General features: G+C 36.6%; 2 protein-coding genes across 3 annotated transcripts; one reads left to right on the top strand and one right to left on the bottom strand.

Moving 5' to 3' along the window:
- Positions 1 to 972: 972 nt before the first annotated feature.
- LOC105392530 lies at positions 973 to 4,995 on the bottom strand. Of its 2 annotated transcripts, XR_007267643.1 has the most exons (5): positions 4,791 to 4,995; positions 3,885 to 4,145; positions 3,265 to 3,564; positions 1,756 to 2,562; positions 973 to 1,572 (listed from the first exon to the last, which is right to left on the bottom strand). XR_007267643.1 is itself a non-coding variant. In XM_011564161.3 (4 exons), the coding sequence occupies exons 1-4, from the start codon at positions 4,813 to 4,815 to the stop codon at positions 2,282 to 2,284; spliced, it is 867 nt and encodes a 288-aa protein (XP_011562463.2). In that variant the 5' UTR covers positions 4,816 to 4,995; the 3' UTR covers positions 973 to 2,281. The 2 variants fall into 2 exon arrangements, 1 of the variants encoding a protein (XP_011562463.2); XM_011564161.3 differs by having other exon boundaries at positions 973 to 2,562.
- Positions 4,996 to 7,370: 2,375 nt separating this feature from the next.
- On the top strand, positions 7,371 to 8,960 carry LOC105392547 (tyramine/octopamine receptor). The gene has a single exon (XM_048629391.1). The coding sequence runs from the start codon at positions 7,393 to 7,395 to the stop codon at positions 8,794 to 8,796; it is 1,404 nt and encodes a 467-aa protein (XP_048485348.1). The 5' UTR covers positions 7,371 to 7,392; the 3' UTR covers positions 8,797 to 8,960.
- Positions 8,961 to 21,352: the final 12,392 nt, after the last annotated feature.

Below are 21,352 nucleotides of genomic sequence, written 5' to 3'. Positions count from 1 at the left end.
ACAAAGTTTGCGTACAGTAGAGTTTATTGGAAGCAAGTATGTATCAATTAAAACTTTTAAGTTTGAGGCTCAGTGATGGTGATTCTGAAGGCAGAAATTCTAATTTTAACGCTGTCAAACTAAAAAATTTGCTAGCATAAAATGACATTTACGGAAACAATCATAGAGTCGAATTTTAAACAAAGAAATTAAGGTTTTGACATCGCTAAATTTAAAATTTCTGCCTTCAGAATCGATATCATTATCTGTCTATATGTATTATATATGGAAGTGAGGTAACAAATTTATAGTTTTTACTAATAAAGTAAGTATATTATTACGTTGGAAGTAGTTAATACATACATAATATTATATAATAAATTTTACTTAGTATTCATTGTTATAACATTGATAAATCTGCGATAGAGCGTTCTGAAACTTTGTAGCACAAATCAGCCCGTCGCAGTTAGTTTTATTGGTAAACCAAGAGGCCGTTGTGTTAAGCTGCGTACAGACTGGCCAAACGAACGCCAACGAACGGGTTTTGTTGACCTTCGTTGCTGCAATCTGCCCTGTATTATGTATGATAAATATCCATCGTTGGGCGTTCGTTGAGCGTTCGTTGGGCCGGTCTGTATGCAGCTATAGAGAGAACGCACCATTTAACGGTCAGAAAACATTCCACTAACAATCTATTTTGTACATACCTACATACATTAATTTATAGCTCATAATGACAACAGTAAGAACATGGAAACATTATTTGAATAGGCACTAAAATGGCAAATCACATTAAAACTTTAACAAGTCCGTACAACAAGCTTGTCACACCATACTGGTTCTTATTATTTTCGTAACATGAGTTAGAGTGCAATTCAAGTAACTTGACTAATTTTAGTGTGATGTGTAATTTTTCTAGTTTATTATGTGGGTAGTTTCTTTCAGTCAACAACAGAGACATGAATAAATGAAACCTGGTGTAGACAGAAACATTTATGTTTATCAATAGTTTCATCTAGTTGCATTTTTGGTCAAGTTAAGTGAACTGCAGTATACCATGTTACTATTTAATAACATGCCAAAAGACCTTCAATAGGTATGTATTACATAGATAGATAATCATCATCACAACCACAAACGAAATTAAAAGAATCAAAACAGTACATCAATATCACAATATTCTAAAACATTCGAGTTGTTATTTGAGATTTTGCTATTTATTTGGTCTCTATGCACTATAAGTTAAAATTTTGAAACTTAAACTTTACTTCAATATTTTTTATAACTACAGGTATACTTCATATACATTCTTTATCATCATCTTCCAGTACCCACTGCTAGATATATTTACTTATTACTTAATCTATCTTATAAAGAGCTACATCAAGTGATATTACCTATCCTATAAACACGCTCTGTTACTTGGTTAATTTTCTTTCGCTTTAAGCCTCTTACTGCCCCTAGGCTACAGATAGCCATACACCGCCCCTGCTATGCAGAAGCTAATTATTTATTAGTTATTTATATTATGATCATACAAGAATCATAGATCTGTAAGCGAATGGCATTGCGCCATTCTCGATTTCCAACCAACTTCAGCCCGTCTAGTACAGGTTTTACAATTTTTTAAAACTATATAAGTTAACGTTTTCTCCTGTCATCTGCGTACATTATCAGTCAAAAGTCGCATGATAGTTTCCGCTAGAGGCGCCACTTTGTATGCGGCAAAACGTAAACTTTTATAGTTTCCGACAATCTAACAAACCTGAACTAGACCTACAGACATGCAAATTTATCTCGTATGCACACTAGTATCCATACCTTCTTTAAGATGTCTTCAGAATTCTACACTTATCATAAAAATATTTTCTCATTTACGCAGTGGCATAAGAGTTTTTTATTTTATTTGTATAAATATAACAACAAACTTTATGTTTTGTATTATTATCCATTGTAGTAAAAAATCAAGTAAGCATTTTATGATTTCTGACTACTGACATTATTTATGTGTAGCAGAAGTCCACATAATAGCATGATTATAAATTTTTCACTGTAGGAAAAACGCCAAGAATTCCTGTTGTAACTCAATTCATAAAGTGGTGGCACCTCTGCCAAACCATTTTATTCTCTATCACCACTAAGCAACACATCTATCTCAAGTATACATTGCATTGCTCAATGGAGACAAAAACTAAAACAGTTTAGTTATAGATGATTCGAGCCACACCTCCGCAACTAAAATACTGGACCGTCAAATAATACTATACACCATAGACATCTAACATAACGAAAGAGTTTTCACTCACGGAGTGTAAGGAGGCGGTGGGGGCAGAACTGACAGGTCATCGAATGGGAAGTACTGCTGGGAGCCCAGCGCTGGCGGCGCGTAGGTCGGATGCGCTGACGGGAGGTAGTCAGCACTGGGCGAGTAGGGGGGTAGAGTGGGCACGGCCGGGGTGGGGCCGACGCTGTGCGCCTCGTACCCGTCCCAGTCTTCCATGAGGTTTCGTCTCTGCAAGTCTTCGTGGTCTGATAGCGGGGCGCCCCACAAGTTGGCTGCTGACGCCAGAAGCGACATTGCACCTGGAATTCGAGAGTGTTTCTTAAAATAGTATATTTTTGCTTATAACATCACATCCGTAGGTATGCTTTACGGAGAAAGGTACTGAAAACATTAAGGCCTTGTTCCACAATGTCTGGTTAGTGGTTACCTGTGAGATAAAATACATGCTGTCACTGTCAAAAATAATAATAACAGAAAGTGACAGCATGTATTTTATCTCACAGGTAGCCACTAACCAGACATTGTGGAACAGGGGCTTAATATAAATTAGTCATTTGAGTTTAATTTTATGCCATAAAGGTGTATACCAAACGAATAGCCAGACAATAAATATTTTAGGTAGCAAATTATGTCTAGACTACGTAATAAATGCTAACTTAAATTTTGCGTGTCTACCATGAAATGACGCATCTAGTGTTTACTCAGCAAGATCTGAAGGTCATGGTGTGAATACCTCGTTCGATTGATTAATACGCCTAGGTGAGGTAAGGTATTTTTCACAAATAATTAATGGTAACCTATAGCATTGCAACAGCCTGCAAAGAGGTATAATTTTCAGAAAAATAATTTAGCAGAGCTCAAAATTCCTGAACAAAAATATGGCCTTAATCACCAAATAGCCAATAATATTATCCGCAATTAATTTCTTAACTAATTTCACTGCAGTGCAATACACATACTATGAAAATATGTAGGTCATATTAAAAAGTAATTCAACTTACCAGCCGCAGTAATAGTGTAAAATCCATACTCATAATCAACTTGTATGGTGTTGATATCACTATTGCTAACATTCCCGAGCACCACCGTGGTGTAATAACAGACACCGACTATTGCTATAACGCAGAATACACACAGCACACTGGGAACTGCATTTCTCCTTATCATCCTTATTGCTTTACTGTTAAGGCTTGTGAGGTTGATGAGCACTCCGATGCACGACCACAGAAGCATCATGAAACACAGCAAAATCAGAACTCTCATAAGAGTTATGACTTCCGGGGTAGTGCATGGTTGTAAACCTGAAATGATGCCAGTTTATTTATTATTTCAGATGTGTGAATGGGTGAGTGTGAAATGAGCATTGTTGTTGTGAGTTGTGATTGTTACATCATCAAGTTATGTTTCGTGTTTTGTTTGCTGCATATTTCACAGTTCAGGTCATGTACAATTTGTAACTTAACCAATTTTTCTGTGTAATTTTGATATTTTAACATAAAATATCTAAGCTCTATGGCTTGTTTCTTTCAAACAACAGCAGATATATTAATAATTTAATTATGGTCTAGATAAAAACACCCCTTTATTCATCACAATGCACCAAAATATTCATGTTATTCACCTGAGATTTTTTTGAACATGTTGTTGAAACCATCATTTTGTATGTTCATATCACCGTCTTCATTATCATCATCATTGTCATTGTCATCGTCTAGAGAGAAGAACTGGGCAAGGGAAAGGCTCTGTGTGCAGTGCAGTCCCTTGATGCGGAACCAGCTCGGCTGTACCAGGGCCGCACAGGTCAGTAGGAATATTGAGAAGTTGAAGAATGCTGCAATTTTGTTGAACTCTTTGTCCTTGAATGGAAAAGACAGTTTGCAACCTGAAATTGGAAAAGCAGATATTGAATACATCAGAAGTCATATTTAAGTACCTACCTAGACTAGGATATGTGATAAGTGTAGAATAATAATATGTGTAGTATAGAAATAATAAATTGTAAGTTTGATGAAAATAAACATTTAAAAAGTAGTTAACAACCTATATCAAATTGATTGTTAAAACCTTTAAATATTATTTTGTTAAAAAATTTAAAACATTGATGATTAAAATGTTAAACTACTAGAGAAAATGGATCTAGTACAAAAATAAACTTATGTAAACACCCAAGAAGCATCTTAGTGGGAGGTAACAAGCCAACATAACAATATGATGTCCTTTTGTCTAAGTAACTAGCATCTGAATAACAGCTGATCAGCAAATATGCCAATAAAAAGGTCATTCTGGACAAAAACAACATGATCAATGGCAACATAGATGTTAATTAGGTATAAGATTCTTGGGACAGGTGATAGATTCTCGGTTTAGATACGCTCAAAAGGTCCGAGACAAAATGTATTGTATCAGTTTTAGGTTGAAGAGACCTTATTTTAAAATTTGGATAAAGATTAATGGTAAATTATGGAGAGTATTCATGTAATCTATAGGGAAAATGAGTTTAAATTGGTGCGAAGGTTGAACGTCATACCTCGGATCCAGCTTAGGCAGCCCATTTTATCCACTAATTCATTGAAAATTACACACTGATATCTAGATTTCCTTGCACTTCCGTCAAGGGAAATTATTATCGCTTCAATATCCAAACCAACAGGAAATAATTGCAAAATTTCAACGAAAAATACACTTCACTCCACACACACTCAAAGCAAGCAACGACACAGACAAAAAAAATACAAGTATTTTAAAATCTATTCTGTGACTTCTGTGTGTCACTGACATTTTACTTGACAGTTGACAGAACTACGCATACACGAGTAGGTCTGTGGACTGGGGGCTTTTCTACCATAGACAAAAACCACAAAAAAGAAAAAGTCAGAAGTACAAAGTACTGTAGGTAGGTGGTAGGTAGGTACTAACCTTACTGAACCGTACCAAACCAAACCGTACTAACTACGACTGAGGAAAAAAAACACTATGCTAACTACTTGAACTACTCACTAACTACACATTAGATCATCCTCAAATCAACGATCTACCACACAACTATTAACTAGTTAACTACTAACTAAGTGTATGGCAGTCATCATGAGCCACGGGCGGGGCCATATCATCAGATATTGCAGCATTGATCGCTGATCTGAGCTAATAAAACCGTTCCTGCTCGTTTTTCAATATACCTACATTCATACTCATGTTTTGTTATATTGCTCTCCCTAGCAGCATAGGCAGTGCAGGGTGCAGGCATTGCTACACCCGCAACGAAACTAGCTACCTACCGTTCCCCTTGCCGAAGCACTTGCCATACCGTAGATATTTTTTAACCTTTTTGGGCCTACTCAGTGGTATTTGCTACCGCCGCGCCGTGTGTACCTAAAAACTTAAGTAGGTACTAACTAACCTATGTACCTACTTACTTATTAATTATTATTATGCATTAGTTAGTAGTATTATACCTAGTAGGTAGATAAGTTAGAGCGAGGCCCCACTAGTGCGTTGCGTCGTCGCAGCGTCGTTACTGCCATATATTTTTGGACGTTGAGACGATCGTACCTTTGGGGCGACGCAACGCAACGCAGCGCAACGCACTAATGGGGCCTCGCCCTTAGGTGTAAGTTCCTAAGCCACGGCACGATTAAAGTCAGAGTAAGTAGGTACTAACATTGGTATATTTTTAAATAAAATTATTACTGATTGTTAATGAATTTTTAACGGATTTGTCACTTCCGTTTTCAGGACTTTATAATATGGACTGTAGGTAACTAACAAGTAACTGCTTGTTAAACATTTATCACCTAGGTAATTATCCATTTAGATTTAGAAACTCAGCATTAAATGAACTTAAAACACACTTAAAATAAGTACCTACTTATGTTAACTTAACTCTGCCTTCCTAAGCTTGGACTATTTCCCACCACGCTGGTCCACTGCGGGTTGGTGGGTTCACATTATCTAGATATGCTGAATCTAGGAATGCAGGTTTCATCACGATATTTTCCTTCACCGTAAGAGCGATGGTACCTGTAGGTACTTTGTGTTTAAACTCAATGAACTCATTGGTATGTACCCAGCGCCGGGATTCGAACCTGCATCTCTTGTGTGAGAAGCTGTCGCTTACCCGACTGAGCTACCACAGCTCTTCAAAGTATAATTTTATATAATACTTAATGACGTCTTCGGAAGCGATGCTATGTAAATTTTATGTGGAATAAGTATTTGCCTTTACCTACCTACTTGCTATATTATGGCATGATGTTCGGCCCCGAAACCAGTGAGCAAAATAATATACCTCTTATAAAAATATAAAGTATCATAAGTAAGTGCCTTTTCAACTCGTGCCTAGGCTTATGTACTAGCCCCGAGCAAACTGAAACCTACCCACAACGGGTGTTAGTTGGTACGTAACATGAGTTCTTCTTGTCCCCTAGCTTCTCGTTCATAACTCCCTCTTACTTACGAATAGAGGGTAAATCCGGCTGGCATATAATAAACGCACGGGCCAGGTCTAAACAAGGCTGTGAATGCACCGCGCTATTTTAAGTTTTAACACATACTTACAGCATACGTCTTCTGGTGTTGACTCCCAGATTTGTCTTGCTCCGGTAGTCGACGGCGGGCTAGCGTGACTTGCAAGCCTTCATTTGTTTGTGTACAGTGACATTCTTTTAAAAGTTACATAACATTCCTAGACGCAAACTCTGCGAGTTAAATGTGATTTTATTAAAAATACGAAAATGCTCAAAGAGAATACTGAGATAGTAACTTGAAGCACCGTGCAATAAAGTAAGTTTAAAATGAACTTATGTTAAGAATCAAGCTGCTATTATTAAAAAACTCTCTCGCTTGGAGTGAAAGTATAACTACCTATCTTCTTACTTAAATTAAGTTCCCAACTCCCCCTTAGCTGATACAGAAAGCCTCTTTACGAAGTAGGTACCTGTCTCATCTTTGTGATATTGAAAGGACTTTTGAGAACCATCAAAAGTTATACTTATCTTCAAAGTATGGAAACAAAAAGATAAATAAGTAAGTAGGTACATAAGACAATTTATTTGTTTCAGACATAAGTTATTCAAGAACAGACTTAAGAAATGTCGTAGCGTTTGATCCAAAGTGTAACAAAAGACTTCGCAATGAATAATGATTTGATGAATTTGGACGATCTCTTTTTTAACATTTCCGGCGACCAACAGAACGAGAGTTACATTTATAATAATCGTAGTAGACTGGACGGGGAGGGCTGCGCGGTCGAGAGTCTGCTATTTTACAATACCAGTCTGGGAGTCGTCACCGCAGTGCCGGAGTGGGAGGCTCTCACGACCATCACCGTGCTCGCCGTGGTCATACTTGGCACCATCTTCGGGAATATTCTCGTTATACTTGGCGTGTTCACATACAAGCCACTCAGAATAGTGCAGAACTTTTTCATCGTCTCATTAGCGGTAGCCGACCTAGCGGTGGCCGTATTAGTGATGCCCCTTAATGTCGCCTACTCCACACTCGGACGGTGGCTGGGCGGAAAACATCTTTGCAAAATGTGGCTCACTAGCGACATAATGTGCTGTACTTCCTCCATATTAAACCTTTGTGCGATCGCATTAGACAGATACTGGGCTATCACGGACCCCATTAACTACGCGAACAAAAGGACGCTAAAAAGGGTCATGCTCCAAATCGGTGGAGTGTGGATATTGTCTCTGATTATAAGTTCGCCGCCGCTGCTCGGGTGGAACGACTGGCCGGACGAGTTCACCGAGGAGACCCCGTGCCGGCTCACCTCCGAGCCCGGCTACGTCGTCTACTCATTCTTTGGATCCTTCTTCGTCCCGCTCGTGATCATGACTATCGTATACATAAAGATATTCCTGGCGGCGAGGCAGCGGCTCCGGCGGCGCACCCTCGCGGCGCGCGTCTACAAACGGAAACCCCTCGTGGTCGTTGAAAATTCCGACAATAATGAACCCATTAGGGAAGAATCCGAGAATGATAACGACTCCGATAGCAGCCAAAGTATCAAAAGGTGCCAAAGAAAAGCGTTTATGGACATTAAGCGGAATTTCTTCGTTCCCCTGCTATTGTTGCACGATCCAATAGCGCGGCAAAAAATGGAGTCAGACGCGGAGGAGGCGATGAAGCCAACGACTCCGGATACGTACGGGAGCAGGGTGATTGATTCTATCAGGAGAGTGAGTCAGAAGCGCCGGCGGCCGGGGAAGCCCCTGCTGGCCAGCGTGAGCAACAGCGGGGATGTAGTTCATCAGTTTATTGAACAAAAACAAAAAATATCTCTGTCAAAGGAGAGGCGCGCGGCGCGCACTCTCGGCATCATTATGGGTTCCTTTGTAGTGTGCTGGCTTCCGTTCTTCTTAATGTATGTATTCTTACCCTTCTGTCCGTGGTGCTGCCCTAGCAACAAACTTATAAATTTTATAACATGGCTCGGATATTTAAACTCGACTCTGAACCCTGTAATTTATACAGTATTCAACTTAGATTTTAGACGAGCTTTCAAGAAGCTTTTAGGCTTTAGTGAATGATTTCCCGCCATTCGTAGTCGAATAAATGTAAATATTTCTAACGGAAAATCAATAAATATCCCATTACGAATAAGTAAATTGTTTGCAGACACTTTATTTAGAAAGATTGATTGTTTTGTTGAATGTAACCTTTTTGTAAAGTAATGCTTGGAATCGTTCCATTAAGAAAGTGGATTATATTAATTTATTGTTATTGCAAGCAGAGAATACTCGTACTAGGTATTCATAAATCCTACCTACATAGAAACTGTTATTATAAATTATTTTGTAAGTGATCATAAACTTGTAAGCAATAATACACCACTGTAAAATAGAGTAAACAGAAGTTAAAATACAAACAGTAAAGGTAGTGACAGAAACTTTCGTTTTGAATTTTCTTACTTTCCAAGATGTAAGCTGCTCGAGTATTTTATTCACCTAATTGTGAAGTAAAACAAAAAGTGGGGAGCCCGAGAGCAAGATGAGTCGAGTGGCGTCTAGTTACTTGTTAGCCCCTCCCCCCCCGCCCCGTCCCGCCGTCCTCAGGCCGCGACCAAGTGTCCACACGGGTTAAGCTAGGAATATTTTTCATGAATATGTTTTATATTTAAATGTATAACAAACGTGCATAGTCATCACACTCATACTTGACTGTCAATATTTGTTACGACTTTAGCTGAGAGTAGGTAGTATCTAATCATACTAATATTATAAAGGGAAAGTTTGTGAGTATGCGTGTGTGTGCATGTTTGTTAATTCTTCTTAAATTAACACATGGATTAACACATAGGCTACTTTTTATCGCGGAATTTCCACGGGAAAACTTTTTGAGGCGAAGCGAAGCTCGCGGGAACAACTAGTCGAATATACTTAAAACAACAGTATTAACCCAATCGATCTCTACCTACTTGTTCAATTAAAAAAGCTTGTTTAATGATGTTTAAATCATCACGTTTAAATCATGTTACTAACAGAAACCATTCTCCCAATTTTCTTTTGTGTCGTGCCGGCGAGCCCATCGACATTGGGGCAATAATTTCACTTGCTTTCAAAGCTCTTCGCTCCACAAGAGAAAAACAATAGGCCTCAACATCCAATTAAGGTGAACTTTAATTTCAGAACTGTTTAAGGTACCTACAAACTTATTTTTCAATTATGTTTGCATTATGTACAGAACTTTGTCGGCGTTGGTAATCAAACTTTTAATGAATACTTGGAATGGCTTTGTTAAAAATCATCCAACATACGTATCGTCCAAGGACATAACACAACAATCTTTCCTCGTACTTCCTTCCTTCCTTTTCTCACAAGCAGCAGCTGCTGCGTAAGGTTTCCGGGCTATGAGCGTCCCACAACCTCAAGTTGGGATGTTCGGCTACCACGATCAACATAAATATTTTCTTAGAAGTATTTTCATAAGGAGCAGGTATGTTAAATTAGGAGGATCTATGATATAACCAACATACTTAAACTTAAAATATGAATACTAGAGGTAGCTACAGCGCGGAAGGAAGTATTTTGTATAAATAAAAGACGATCGTTGCGGCCGTATATTTTTTTGTTCGTTCCTCAGAATGCCTGCTTATTTATCACATTTCAGTTTCAGTGCTCCCACGGGACTCTTTGCAGTGTCTCTTCTTCGTCTCACAAATTACAGGAAGGAGGTAGACATACTTAGGAACAATGTAATAATAATAAGCTGTACAACTAAATAGCTAGCTTTTTTGCCGTAAAACAGTATCATTATTAGATGAAAATATTTTTTGAAACTGTCACCACGTTTTATCTCATTAGTTATTTTATTTACCTTCCCTTTGTACATAGCAGTCTTTTGTTAGAGAAATCTTCGTAGATACTTACGTTGTCTACACTATACGACGGATACCAACTTTTTACCTACAACTAGACTACAATCATTATTTATTATACGAGTACATAGATAATGCATATAAGTTCATTCTAGCCTTGGGCCGGATTACTAGATTATTTATAGATATTAAATAGAAAGGTAAGTACCTAGTTACGTAGAAATTTATATGTTTGTAGATACACAATTATAAATGTATATGTAATATAAAAATTCTTCGTTAATATAGCATAATGTTATTTTAATATTTACTATCTACAATCCTGAACTCACATACGTAGTTGCTTGAACAAAGAAGCTTATATAATAAGCTGTATTAACTTAAGAAAACATCTCTTCGGGAATAGGAAAAGGAGTTTAAACCGCTAGCATATTCCAGAATAGTTAACAAAATATTATAGTTTGCTAATTTCACTTTCAAAATATTTAACATAATTTACTGCATGGGTAAGTTGTAGATGAAGTGGAGTTTGGAATATTTAATTATTACTCCGTATACCTTGTTTTCCTCACTTGACTGCATAAAATCCACGCTTATCATAATGGTTTCATAAATTTATATACATAGCAGGTAGCCTATCTCAGCTATTGCAACACCCAGGCTTGCTACTCCAGTTTACTCGGGAGATAGTCGGGCTGAGCTGAAATCTAGGGGATATGTACAATGGTTCCACTCGAGAGAGCCACGTACAGGAACTTTGCCCCCTCTCAGAATAGAATAGAAAAGAATACCTAGCAGGTAAGAAAAGCAGAGATCACTTTTAGTGATAAGACCGCCTTTTGTACACTATTTAAGTGGTAATTTGTTATTCATATGATTCTTTGTTGATGTTCAAATAAAGCATATTATAATATTAATATGTTTTTGTCAATGTTCTAATTATAACTTAAATACTGGTGAATACTGGTGGTGTGTCCGCTGCAGACTAGTGATACAATTAATTCCAGTTCAAGAACAGCCGTCACTGCCAGGTAGCTACATATTTTCTACACGATTAACTTTCAAAGAAAACAATTATGAAAGGTATCGTCCTTTCATGCTAATTAAATTAATTAAGGGAAAAGCCTTCACCTCCGCCTGTTAACAACACAATAATTTAATCAAATTATGCTGACAAGAAATAAACGTAGGGAATAAAAAAGGTTTTACAGTAGTTATTTATGGTTCTTTTCCATGATCCGATGAATGCTTGGCTTGTGGGAATTTTTATCCAAAAACTCGAGTGGCAGGTGACACAGGATTTCGGAGATTTACGCACGTTGCCGGCGCAAAGGGTTCTATCTAGCCAGTGAATGAGATATATCTTTAAAGAAACGGAACGAACGATATATGGCTTACACCTTAAAAAACCGGCCAAGTAATAATTTTGGCTACCAGCCCACCACACATGTACCTACCTACCTACACGTATTTAAGGGTTCCATTTTACTTGTTGAGGACCCTAAAAAGTAGCCTGGCCATGAGTTTTCAAAATGTAATACGTGTAAATGAATTATCAAAATAAACTTTAATAAAAAAAACACGGAAAACTTAAACTCAGTTGACCTACAAAACTATCCACGTTTCGTAACACCATATTTTAGGGGCCATCGTATAATTACGAATTATACGATTATTATGGTATAGTTTATAATTATTCACCTAAAACTTTTCAATTTTGGTGGTAACCTCGGCAAAATCCACTACTAATATTAAACGCGAAAGTTGTGTTGGTTATTCGTTCACGTAACAACAACCCAGATTTTCGTGAAATTCGGTAGGTATATAGGAATCTACCCCCTTGGATTAACACATAGGTTTCTTTTCAGTCCATAATTCCTACAGGAAAACTTTTTGAGGAAGTAAAGCTCAATGGCAATATGTGGTGGCATCAAGTGGCATAGACTAATACACTAATTTAGTCTATGGTAGTGGTGATGTGTGTGACCAGTTAATAAACTACACCACCAATAAAACTTGAATACTTTTCTAACTTCCTGTGTGTTAAAATAATATTTTTGCGCTATTAAAATTTTGTTTTATTCCCGATTTCAAGTGGATCTGTGCCAAAGCTTTTTCTTTTCAGAACCAGAAGCGTAAGTAATTAATTTTAATACGCAGTTATAAAATCTTGGCTATTTTGTAAGAAGTTATTTTATACTGTAGCCTATTGTTCGTACTGTATGCAAGTTTTACTCAATCTGATGAAGTATAATTATTTACATAGAAGTAGGTGCCCAATTAGCAAACTTATATTTCTTCTATATTTTAGAGTCACTAACATAGAATTAAAATAAAATATAATAATAATAAATAAAGAGTTTATCTATTATAGAAACTACTTACTATCTAAATATTGCCACACCCAGGCTTGCTGTTCCAACTTACACGGATCTAGGCTAGTTGAACTGAAAATAAGGGGACAAACATTCCACTCACGAGAGACAAGGACAGAAACTTGCCCCCTCTCAGAACAGAATAGAATAGACATGGCAATGACCCGTGTCACACGGTGACAATGTGGTGACAATACTTGTACCATGACAAGACAAAACTTACTGGCACCTCCAGCCCTCCAACAAATTAAATCAGTTTCCCGTATGCAATGTATGTAAAACAGCAAGTCACGCTGAAACGGTTATTTATCACTGCGCCATGAAATTTGTCACCGCATCAGGAAACGAAGAGATTAATGGTCGTACTTCCGTACGAATGCCATTACGCTACTCATAAACAGCTGATATCTACGAGTATTCGATGTTAATTTTAGCTTACATGGAATATGAATACACTAATGGAATCGTTTCGTTAAATGTTATTTTTCTTATTCATATATACATCGATCTCATTTTTATTTATTTAATAGATCTTAATAATAAAATAAGCGGAAATTTATCATACAACATTATTTTAATAGACTGGAAATCCCCTCCAGTGTTTGCTAACTAATCCGTATAAGCCGATATTTTTTAGAGATTAATTTATTTTATACACGAATAAACTTAATAATTGCTTAGCTTAAACTTAACGGAAAATCGTTTAAGCGTTAATAATATATTTTCAGCTTAAGCTTGTTATTCAGATAATGACTTTCATAATAAGATAAAACTGTATTTTTCTTTGAAAGCTTTTAGGTATCTAACCTATAAATAATGTCCTGAATCGGGGAACCTATTCTACCTAGGGAACCTAGACCTCTGGGTTGAAGAAGAGCTTCTACCACTAGACTGTATTCCCAAACCACAAACAAGTTTATGAGATGATTAGCATTATTGCGATGCATAAGATAGTTTGATATTATGTATTATGTTATTTGAAGGCGTAAAACATCGGATTAGTACACTCAAGTCCGTGTACCTGTGCCTAGTATTTTGGTAAGACCATCAAAAACTTCAACTTCAACTTTATTTTGTGGTCATAAGTTACTCTCACGACTTTGTGACTCAGCAGAAGTTGTCAAACACTATCCATCACACAGATACAGGGTGCCCCGTTTGTTTCAAAACAAAAGTTTCGTGTGTGCCCTTGTGGAATATTGGAAACTGATTGATTGAATTTACACATGTCGTTCAGTATGATAGGGTCACCGACCTGCCTTGAACTCAATCACTTATGTAATTTCCTCTTTATCATCATCACTACTGCAGGACATAGGTCCATTCTTCACAGTCCAAGATTTATCTGCCATGCTGATAATCGAGATAATGATAGAAATAGATATAATTATAAAATCCCAATACATAGACCATTTATCTCCATCAAATGGCGCTTGAAAATTGAGTTAGTGATTCAGTGTTAGGTGGCGAAGTCGTTAGATATACTTTCAAAGCTGAGAGATATGAAATATTCATGAAATCGACCGTTTCAGTAGTGTACAAAGTCTCTGCTGTCAGACGATTGTGATTCTTATGACCAAAAACTTAAGTGTTATGTCAAGGGACTTTTTATTTGAAAAAAAGTATATCGATGGCGGCTCGGCGATCTATTTAGGTATTCAGGAGGGTATTTTTGTTAACTTGGTATTTGCAAAATTGAAGCTGTTATGAAATTTAATAAAGAAAAGCATTTAATAAATAAACAAAGATGCTTTCATTCACAAAATGCTATCAGAAAGTTCAAGCTGCTAATAACTGTTACAAATTTTGTGCATCGTTAATGTGTAAAATACAGAGAATCAAAATATTCCTTCTATTAAATACTAGACTTCGGACTAATTGTCTCTAAATTTATCAGGTTAGTTTCTCGTTAGAGAAGTACTTAATGTTCCTTGGTTTGGTTTCTTCAGTATTTTAGCCACAGATTATATTACTATGCGTTTTAAAAATGAATTGATTTGATTTATAATCCATAGCTCTTTATTATTCTTTGAACAGGCCTACGAGCGGCGTAGCACCGTAGCCGGCCTACGGCGTAGCAGCGTAGCAACGTAGCAGGCACGTGGCATGAAACATTATGCCGTGCAAATGAAAAAAAGGCACAGCTTCACAATCTTTTATGCACCTAATTCATAAAAAGGATTTCAATATTTAAAAAAATCTTATTCTACCAAATTATTTTATAAAATTCTGCTATTTTAACCCGCTGCAGCGCGCTGTGAGCCGAATCCGTAACATTGATTCTAAGAAACAAATCATAGTACGCCAGTAGAAATCATAATTTGCTGTGATTTTATCATTATGATAACTTATTATGATTGTTATTTATCATATTTTTTTGTCCAAGGTGCTTCTTTTTAGTAAAATCTGCCACCCCCAGGTACCTTAATCAATTTAGGTTTACCATGTTGTGCCACTACCACTTTACAACTCGATCATTTACCAAGCAAACGACTAAATAATATTTATATATTTTTTTTATAAAAAAAGGTTATTGACTCCACGTTGTTCTATGCGTTCACATGATTCCTTATAGCTTCTAAAGTTTAGAATTTTATAAATGTGGTATCTCTAGACTCGTCTATTGTCCGCTAGTTGCGAGTATCTTATATTTTTTCTTGCTTGTTAAGCAGGTACGCTTTGTGTACAAGGCGCTGTAACATTTTTTTATGTTCATATAATAACTTGTTTTTTTACTGTGATAATGATGTTGGATATATAGTATAGGATTTAATTAATAAATGTAAGGTCATGGAAAATGTTCAGAAGTCCGCAGTGGCTGAGGTTTTATTTAGGTACTTACAACTTATAAAATTACCTATGTGATTTCATTTGTAAATCATCAAATCTATAGTGGGTTTTTTACAAAAGCAACATCCTACATATTACCGGCCGCTTAGTTAAGAGGCTTGTAGCTTTTTTAAGGTGTTCTATTCTTTGAATAAGTTAATTTTTATCCTAGAGATTGAGATGTGTAATTGCAGGTTCGTATTTCCAATAGAAGTGTCAGTTTAGTCTGCGGCTTATATCAAGTCCCGTAAATGTATGACAGTGAGCCTTCAGTGAGCACACGTCTAGACCAAAGCTTGGGTTCTACCGACATCGAATATCAATGACATACCCTGCGTTTGTGAAAAGAAGAGAATCGAAAAATTCATTTTGAGATTGTTGGACACATTGAAAGGATGGATTAAATAAGACTTACAAAGGAAAATTTCTGGGTCGATATAAGAGGTTGTTTGAAAAGAAAGTCCTAAATGTATAGTATAATATTTCCTTCTAAATAGAAGGAAAATGAAAAAAGTAAGTCATGGTCATGATTGCATTACCTGCGTAAGTAAGTACTCAAATTTAGGACTTTATAATTTGACTGAAAAGTAAAGTTTACTTATAAATACTAAACAAAAGGAAAATCCAAAAATCATATATTTACAAAGGATCAAAGGCATGTGAATACTATACAATATAACTTTATTGAACTAAACACACAACATACATTAAATAACAAAAAGAGTAAGCACAATAGGCGGCCTTATCGCTAAAAGCGATCTCTTCCAGGCAACCTTTGGGTGAATGAGAGACTTATTGATAAAAGAGGAAGGTGTACACGTATTGCATTTAAATACTAGAGATATTTTTTGTGACTTGTGAAGAAATAAGAATGAGGGCCCGATCAAAAACGTTGTTTCGCAGAAAGTTGAGTTATTTCAACTGTCTCAATAGAGGTACGGAATTCCCACTCTTTGTAAGTATACACTTTGATACTACGATCTTGAAAAAATATCAAGCATGAGACTTTTTATCTTAATACTAGTTTCTTGGAATAAATGTGTTATTTGCGCATGAAAATACTGCACTACCTGTTTTTGTTGTTGTTACATAATAATGTCAAAAGCTAATAAAAAGAGCAAGACGGAGATATATTATATTCCTTTTTTGCTCAGACAAATGATAAACCTATATAGTGGACTGGGTATTTACTGGGCACAGCTGATAAGCGGGCTTATAGCGAGAACTAATGAAGTGTCCAAGTTCCCATCTCTCGGCTAATGGAATATGTGCACAGTCGAACGGAGTTAGGACCGCTTTACATCGTATCTTTATTAGGATATGGGTCAGTGATTTACTTATACATCGGATAGTACCAGAAACATAGACCCCATCCCAGTTAGCGTATTTTAAACTTTAGGCTTTTACATTAGTAGCTACACAACGAAATGAAAGTAAAAGCATACTAATGGATTTAATAACTGAATGCCTAGTTTTTCATTTTTTCTTCTTCATTGTGTAGCTATTTGTAGATTTTATCAATCAATTCTGTTATAAGTTTCAAAATAATGTAAATTTAATAGATTTAAGTACACGAGAGAGCTTAATAACAGCTTAATCACTTAATAGACATACTTTTAACAAATATAACTGTATCTTTTGAATTTGTTTCTTTCATTACTTAAATCTATAATTTGTGTCTTGTAAACACAAAAAAAAACATTTTTACAGACCGATAAATGTGATGAGTGATGATATATATGATTCTATAATGCTGCCGTTTTTAATTTTAGAAGTGCGAAACCCCATGATTTGCTTATAAATGTAAGTAAAACTTACAATTCTACTACACTAGTTAGATAAGTTATTTTATTTGTTTGTGTTTGTGGTAAGTAGTTTTGCGTCGGTAGCCGCAGGCGTAGTGTAAATTTCCGTACCATATAAATTAGTGAGAACTCTTCCGCGATAGATCAGTGAGAAAACTTTCACCTTGGGTTGCAGATTTGTAAATTTAACCTAAGAGGTATAGTACTTACACCGCCCTCAAATGTTCTTTATTTCTATTTCTTTATGTTTAAGGTTGCCTGTAAGAGATCACTCTTAGCGTTAAGGCCGCCTATTGTTCATTGTCTCTAGTTCATAAGTATTGCCAAACCAATAAATTTATATTGTGTTGTATTGTACTCAGACGCCCATGCCCCGTAACAAACACAAAAGTTGGACTAAGTTTTGCCACCGAGGTCATATTTTTTAAATAAATTAAACTTGTTAGCATTGATAGTTCTTATAATTAAGTTTATTTTCCTACTTATCATGGCTACAAATGAAATATATTATGTAAATATATTGATAAAATAATATTCGAAAGCTGGAAAATCTGAGTATTACGAAGGATACATGTAGGAGTATTTTATTTTAACATCATAGAACACCAAACTTATCCCACTCGCGCAACATAGGGTGTTACTCAGAAAGTAAAAGTGAATGTTAATATTTGTCTTTACTCACGACACGAGCTTCGCCGAGTAAAAAGTTTCGACACTCGTGAAAATATATTGCGTATCGATTTTCTAACTTGTAAAATTCTTTTCTAAAATACTTCAACAAATGTGGACATACCTCTGAAGTATATTTGTGTGTATGTTATTTAAAATTAAATCTTTATAAAATACTGAATAACTTATTATGTTAATTAAACACTGTGGGTGACTTCATACAGTAAATTATCTGCGTATTGTAAACTAAATGCTTACCTACCTCAATATTTATACCAACATAAAGCCTATTCTTCAGTGCTTTATCGTGTAAATTGTGAAGATGAGGCAAAGGGTGCGAGATAAGTTTTATTTATTTTAAACAGATGACAATGTACCTAATGAAGTATCATAAAAGTTTCTCTCTCAAAGCCACCTTTTCTTTGTTTATTCTAAATACGAGTGGACATATTGTGATTGAGATTGTAAGTAGAGACGTGGTAGAGACCTAAGACGCAGGTAACATTTTTTTTATTGAATAGGACTGTCAGAGCAAGATTAAAATGAACACTCATAATTTTATTAATCATAAGATATTGGTTATTAGTCCCACTCGTCTTCTTATTAAAATCACAGTAAAATCGAAATCAAAAGATACTGTAAAAACCTTACAATTATACACAGGGTGTCACGAAAAGTTTGTAAACTGTAACTCTAAAATACCCGCTAGTTATTCAAGGAAACCGAAATGTCACGAAGCAGCCTGGAGCGCACAAATTGCTTCGCACCTCGCCGTAAATTCCGATCGAGTAAATCTCAAATGCAAGACCTTTCCACTGAAATAGAGGTTGTAAACATCTACGGGTTGTTAACTCAACACATGCTAATTCAGTGGCTGCGTTGTGTGGGCCAGTTCATTTGCATACGAAGGAATTTACTGGCGAAAATACAATAAGAGGTCATAAGCTTCCAAGAACCGGCAGTGTAGCTTCCTTTGTTGGCCGGAGTCCAGTGTTAAACTGCTTTATAACTTATCATATCAGCATTTGAAATCTTCAAACCAATTTCAGTAAATCCGTATTGTTACATGTGCATATAAAGCTACTGAATTTTCCAGTTTTTTCTCGTGTTATTATTGTAAAGGCTATAGGAGATCGAAAGGACACAATATTGTTTTGATGAGTTAACCACCCGGGCATGACCAGTTGTATACTTAGAAAAGCCTTCAGTATCTAAACCAGTAATTGTCGGCCTATTTTGGATTTTTACCCTTTCTGAAACGCAATAGAGTCGTATCTTGACTTGCTGGTGACAGTTTTATGGGTATCCGTATCCTTGATTCGTGACTTAAAATTTGCTCAAACTAAAAATCTAGATAGAATTTCTTGTCTTACTGTTTTATAATAATGGATTTCAAAATGCCCTTATAGTTGATGTTTAAACTTATTCTTGCCCTGTATAAATTATAATTGATAATTATATTAATATTTAAAATATAATTTAGAAATAGAATTACTAGTAATTAGAGTCGAGTCTATGGTAACAGAAACAAGTGCCAACACCAAAGTTTATTAGGGCAACAATTTACTTTCTGATATGATGACACTGAAGTGGCACGTTTTACTTGTCTTTCTTGATTATAGGGCTACCAGAGCAGTTACAGAAAAGAATGATCTCCCATCTTTCAACCGGTACAAAAAAAGCGTAGTGAGACTCTATATCTATGTATCCAGCGTAAAATTCCTTTGTAATCTAAAAATATAAAAGTCTTTTCATCATATTTTTAGCTTCTAGTATCACGGCTTCGTCAAGGGGATAATTATGAACTCTCGCAGAAACATGTAGGTGTATTTGAGCTCCCGGGATTAAATGCTACAGTATTCCCATAATTAGAAGTACACAATTACTCACCTATGTACATTGTACAATTCGGATCCGATAGTTTACTTACCAATGTTTACTGTTCTCATAAGCTCATGTAATTAATTAATTACGTATGAGAATAGGTACAGGAAGATTATAATATGGCACAAAGGTAAAAACACTCAGTTTATCGAAATCAGAAATGATAGCAGCCATGTGCTTGTACCTACCTTTTTATGTTATGCCAACAAGTCCAGTCAAAGCTGTCAATCGGTTGCCGAAAAAGTTTTTCCGTTCGAAATCCAGGATAAAATGTAACCTATGTATTAATACTCATTTCAGCTGGCGTAAAGGAGACATCCCTGATGTCTCCTTTCACCGCTCCTATTTGTTATTCTCCTTGACGATGTGATGAGGAACGTGGTTGCTATCCCGAGAGGCATAAGCTGGGCTTCAGGTGTCCTAGAGGACCTAGACTACGCGGACGACATAGTGTTGATTTCGCCAACTCTCGACCTATTACAAGAGAAACTCGTACACCTGCAGGAGGAAGCCAGAGTAATGGGTCTGCGAATAAACCGACGCAAAACAGTCGATATGCGTATCAAGGCTAAAACCTCGGACGCCTTAATACTCGATAACCAACGCTTGGACTCGGTCGATACATTCACTTACCTCGGAAGCACGGTCACCCGTCAGGGAGGAGCAGATGAGGATATAGAGAGCAGGATCAAGAAGGCGAAGGCTGCGTTTGCCCAGCTCAAACCTGTTTGGGACTCGAATGTGCTCACAAGGCGGATAAAAATCTCCCTCTTCGACTCCATCGTGAAGTCCGTATTGCTCTTTGGTTGCTAGTAACGAAAGGGCTGACGAACAAACTGCAAGTGTTCGTCAATAAGTCCCTCAGGTCGATCCTGCGCGTTTTCTGGCCGAAGACAATACGTAACGAAGATCTGTGGAAGCTGTGCCGACAATCTCCCATCGGCAAGGAAATTGCGAATCGAAAGTGGAGATGGATTGGGCACACTGTACGAAGAGGAGCTACGAATGCCGCAAATGTAGCTTTTGACTGGAGGCCACCAAATGGCAAGCGCTCCCGTGGACGCCCTGTCCAAACATGGCGCTGAAGCGTCGAAAACAAGCTGCGAGCCGCTGGACTAAGCTGGAGCGAGGCCAAAAGTATAGCCGAAGATAGGCGGAAGTTGCGGACGTTAGTGGAGATGCCCTATATTGCACCTCTGGGGTGCAA

This window comes from Plutella xylostella, chromosome 23, assembly GCF_932276165.1.
Source record: "Plutella xylostella chromosome 23, ilPluXylo3.1, whole genome shotgun sequence".
NCBI lineage: Eukaryota > Metazoa > Arthropoda > Insecta > Lepidoptera > Plutellidae > Plutella > Plutella xylostella.
This window is presented reverse-complemented; position numbering and strand designations above follow the sequence as displayed.

Bases quoted from the DNA above. Each gene is read 5' to 3' on its own strand.
- LOC105392530 (XM_011564161.3), bottom strand. From the start codon at position 4,815: ATGGGCTGCCTAAGCTGGATCCGAG. The intron at 4,146-4,790 runs GTATGACGTTCA...TTCCAATTTCAG, and splicing joins CTGCCTAAGCTGGATCCGAG to GTTGCAAACTGTCTTTTCCA. The intron at 3,565-3,884 runs GTGAATAACATG...GCATCATTTCAG, and splicing joins CATGTTCAAAAAAATCTCAG to GTTTACAACCATGCACTACC.
- LOC105392547 (XM_048629391.1), top strand. From the start codon at position 7,393: ATGAATAATGATTTGATGAATTTGGACGATCTCTTTTTTAACATTTCC.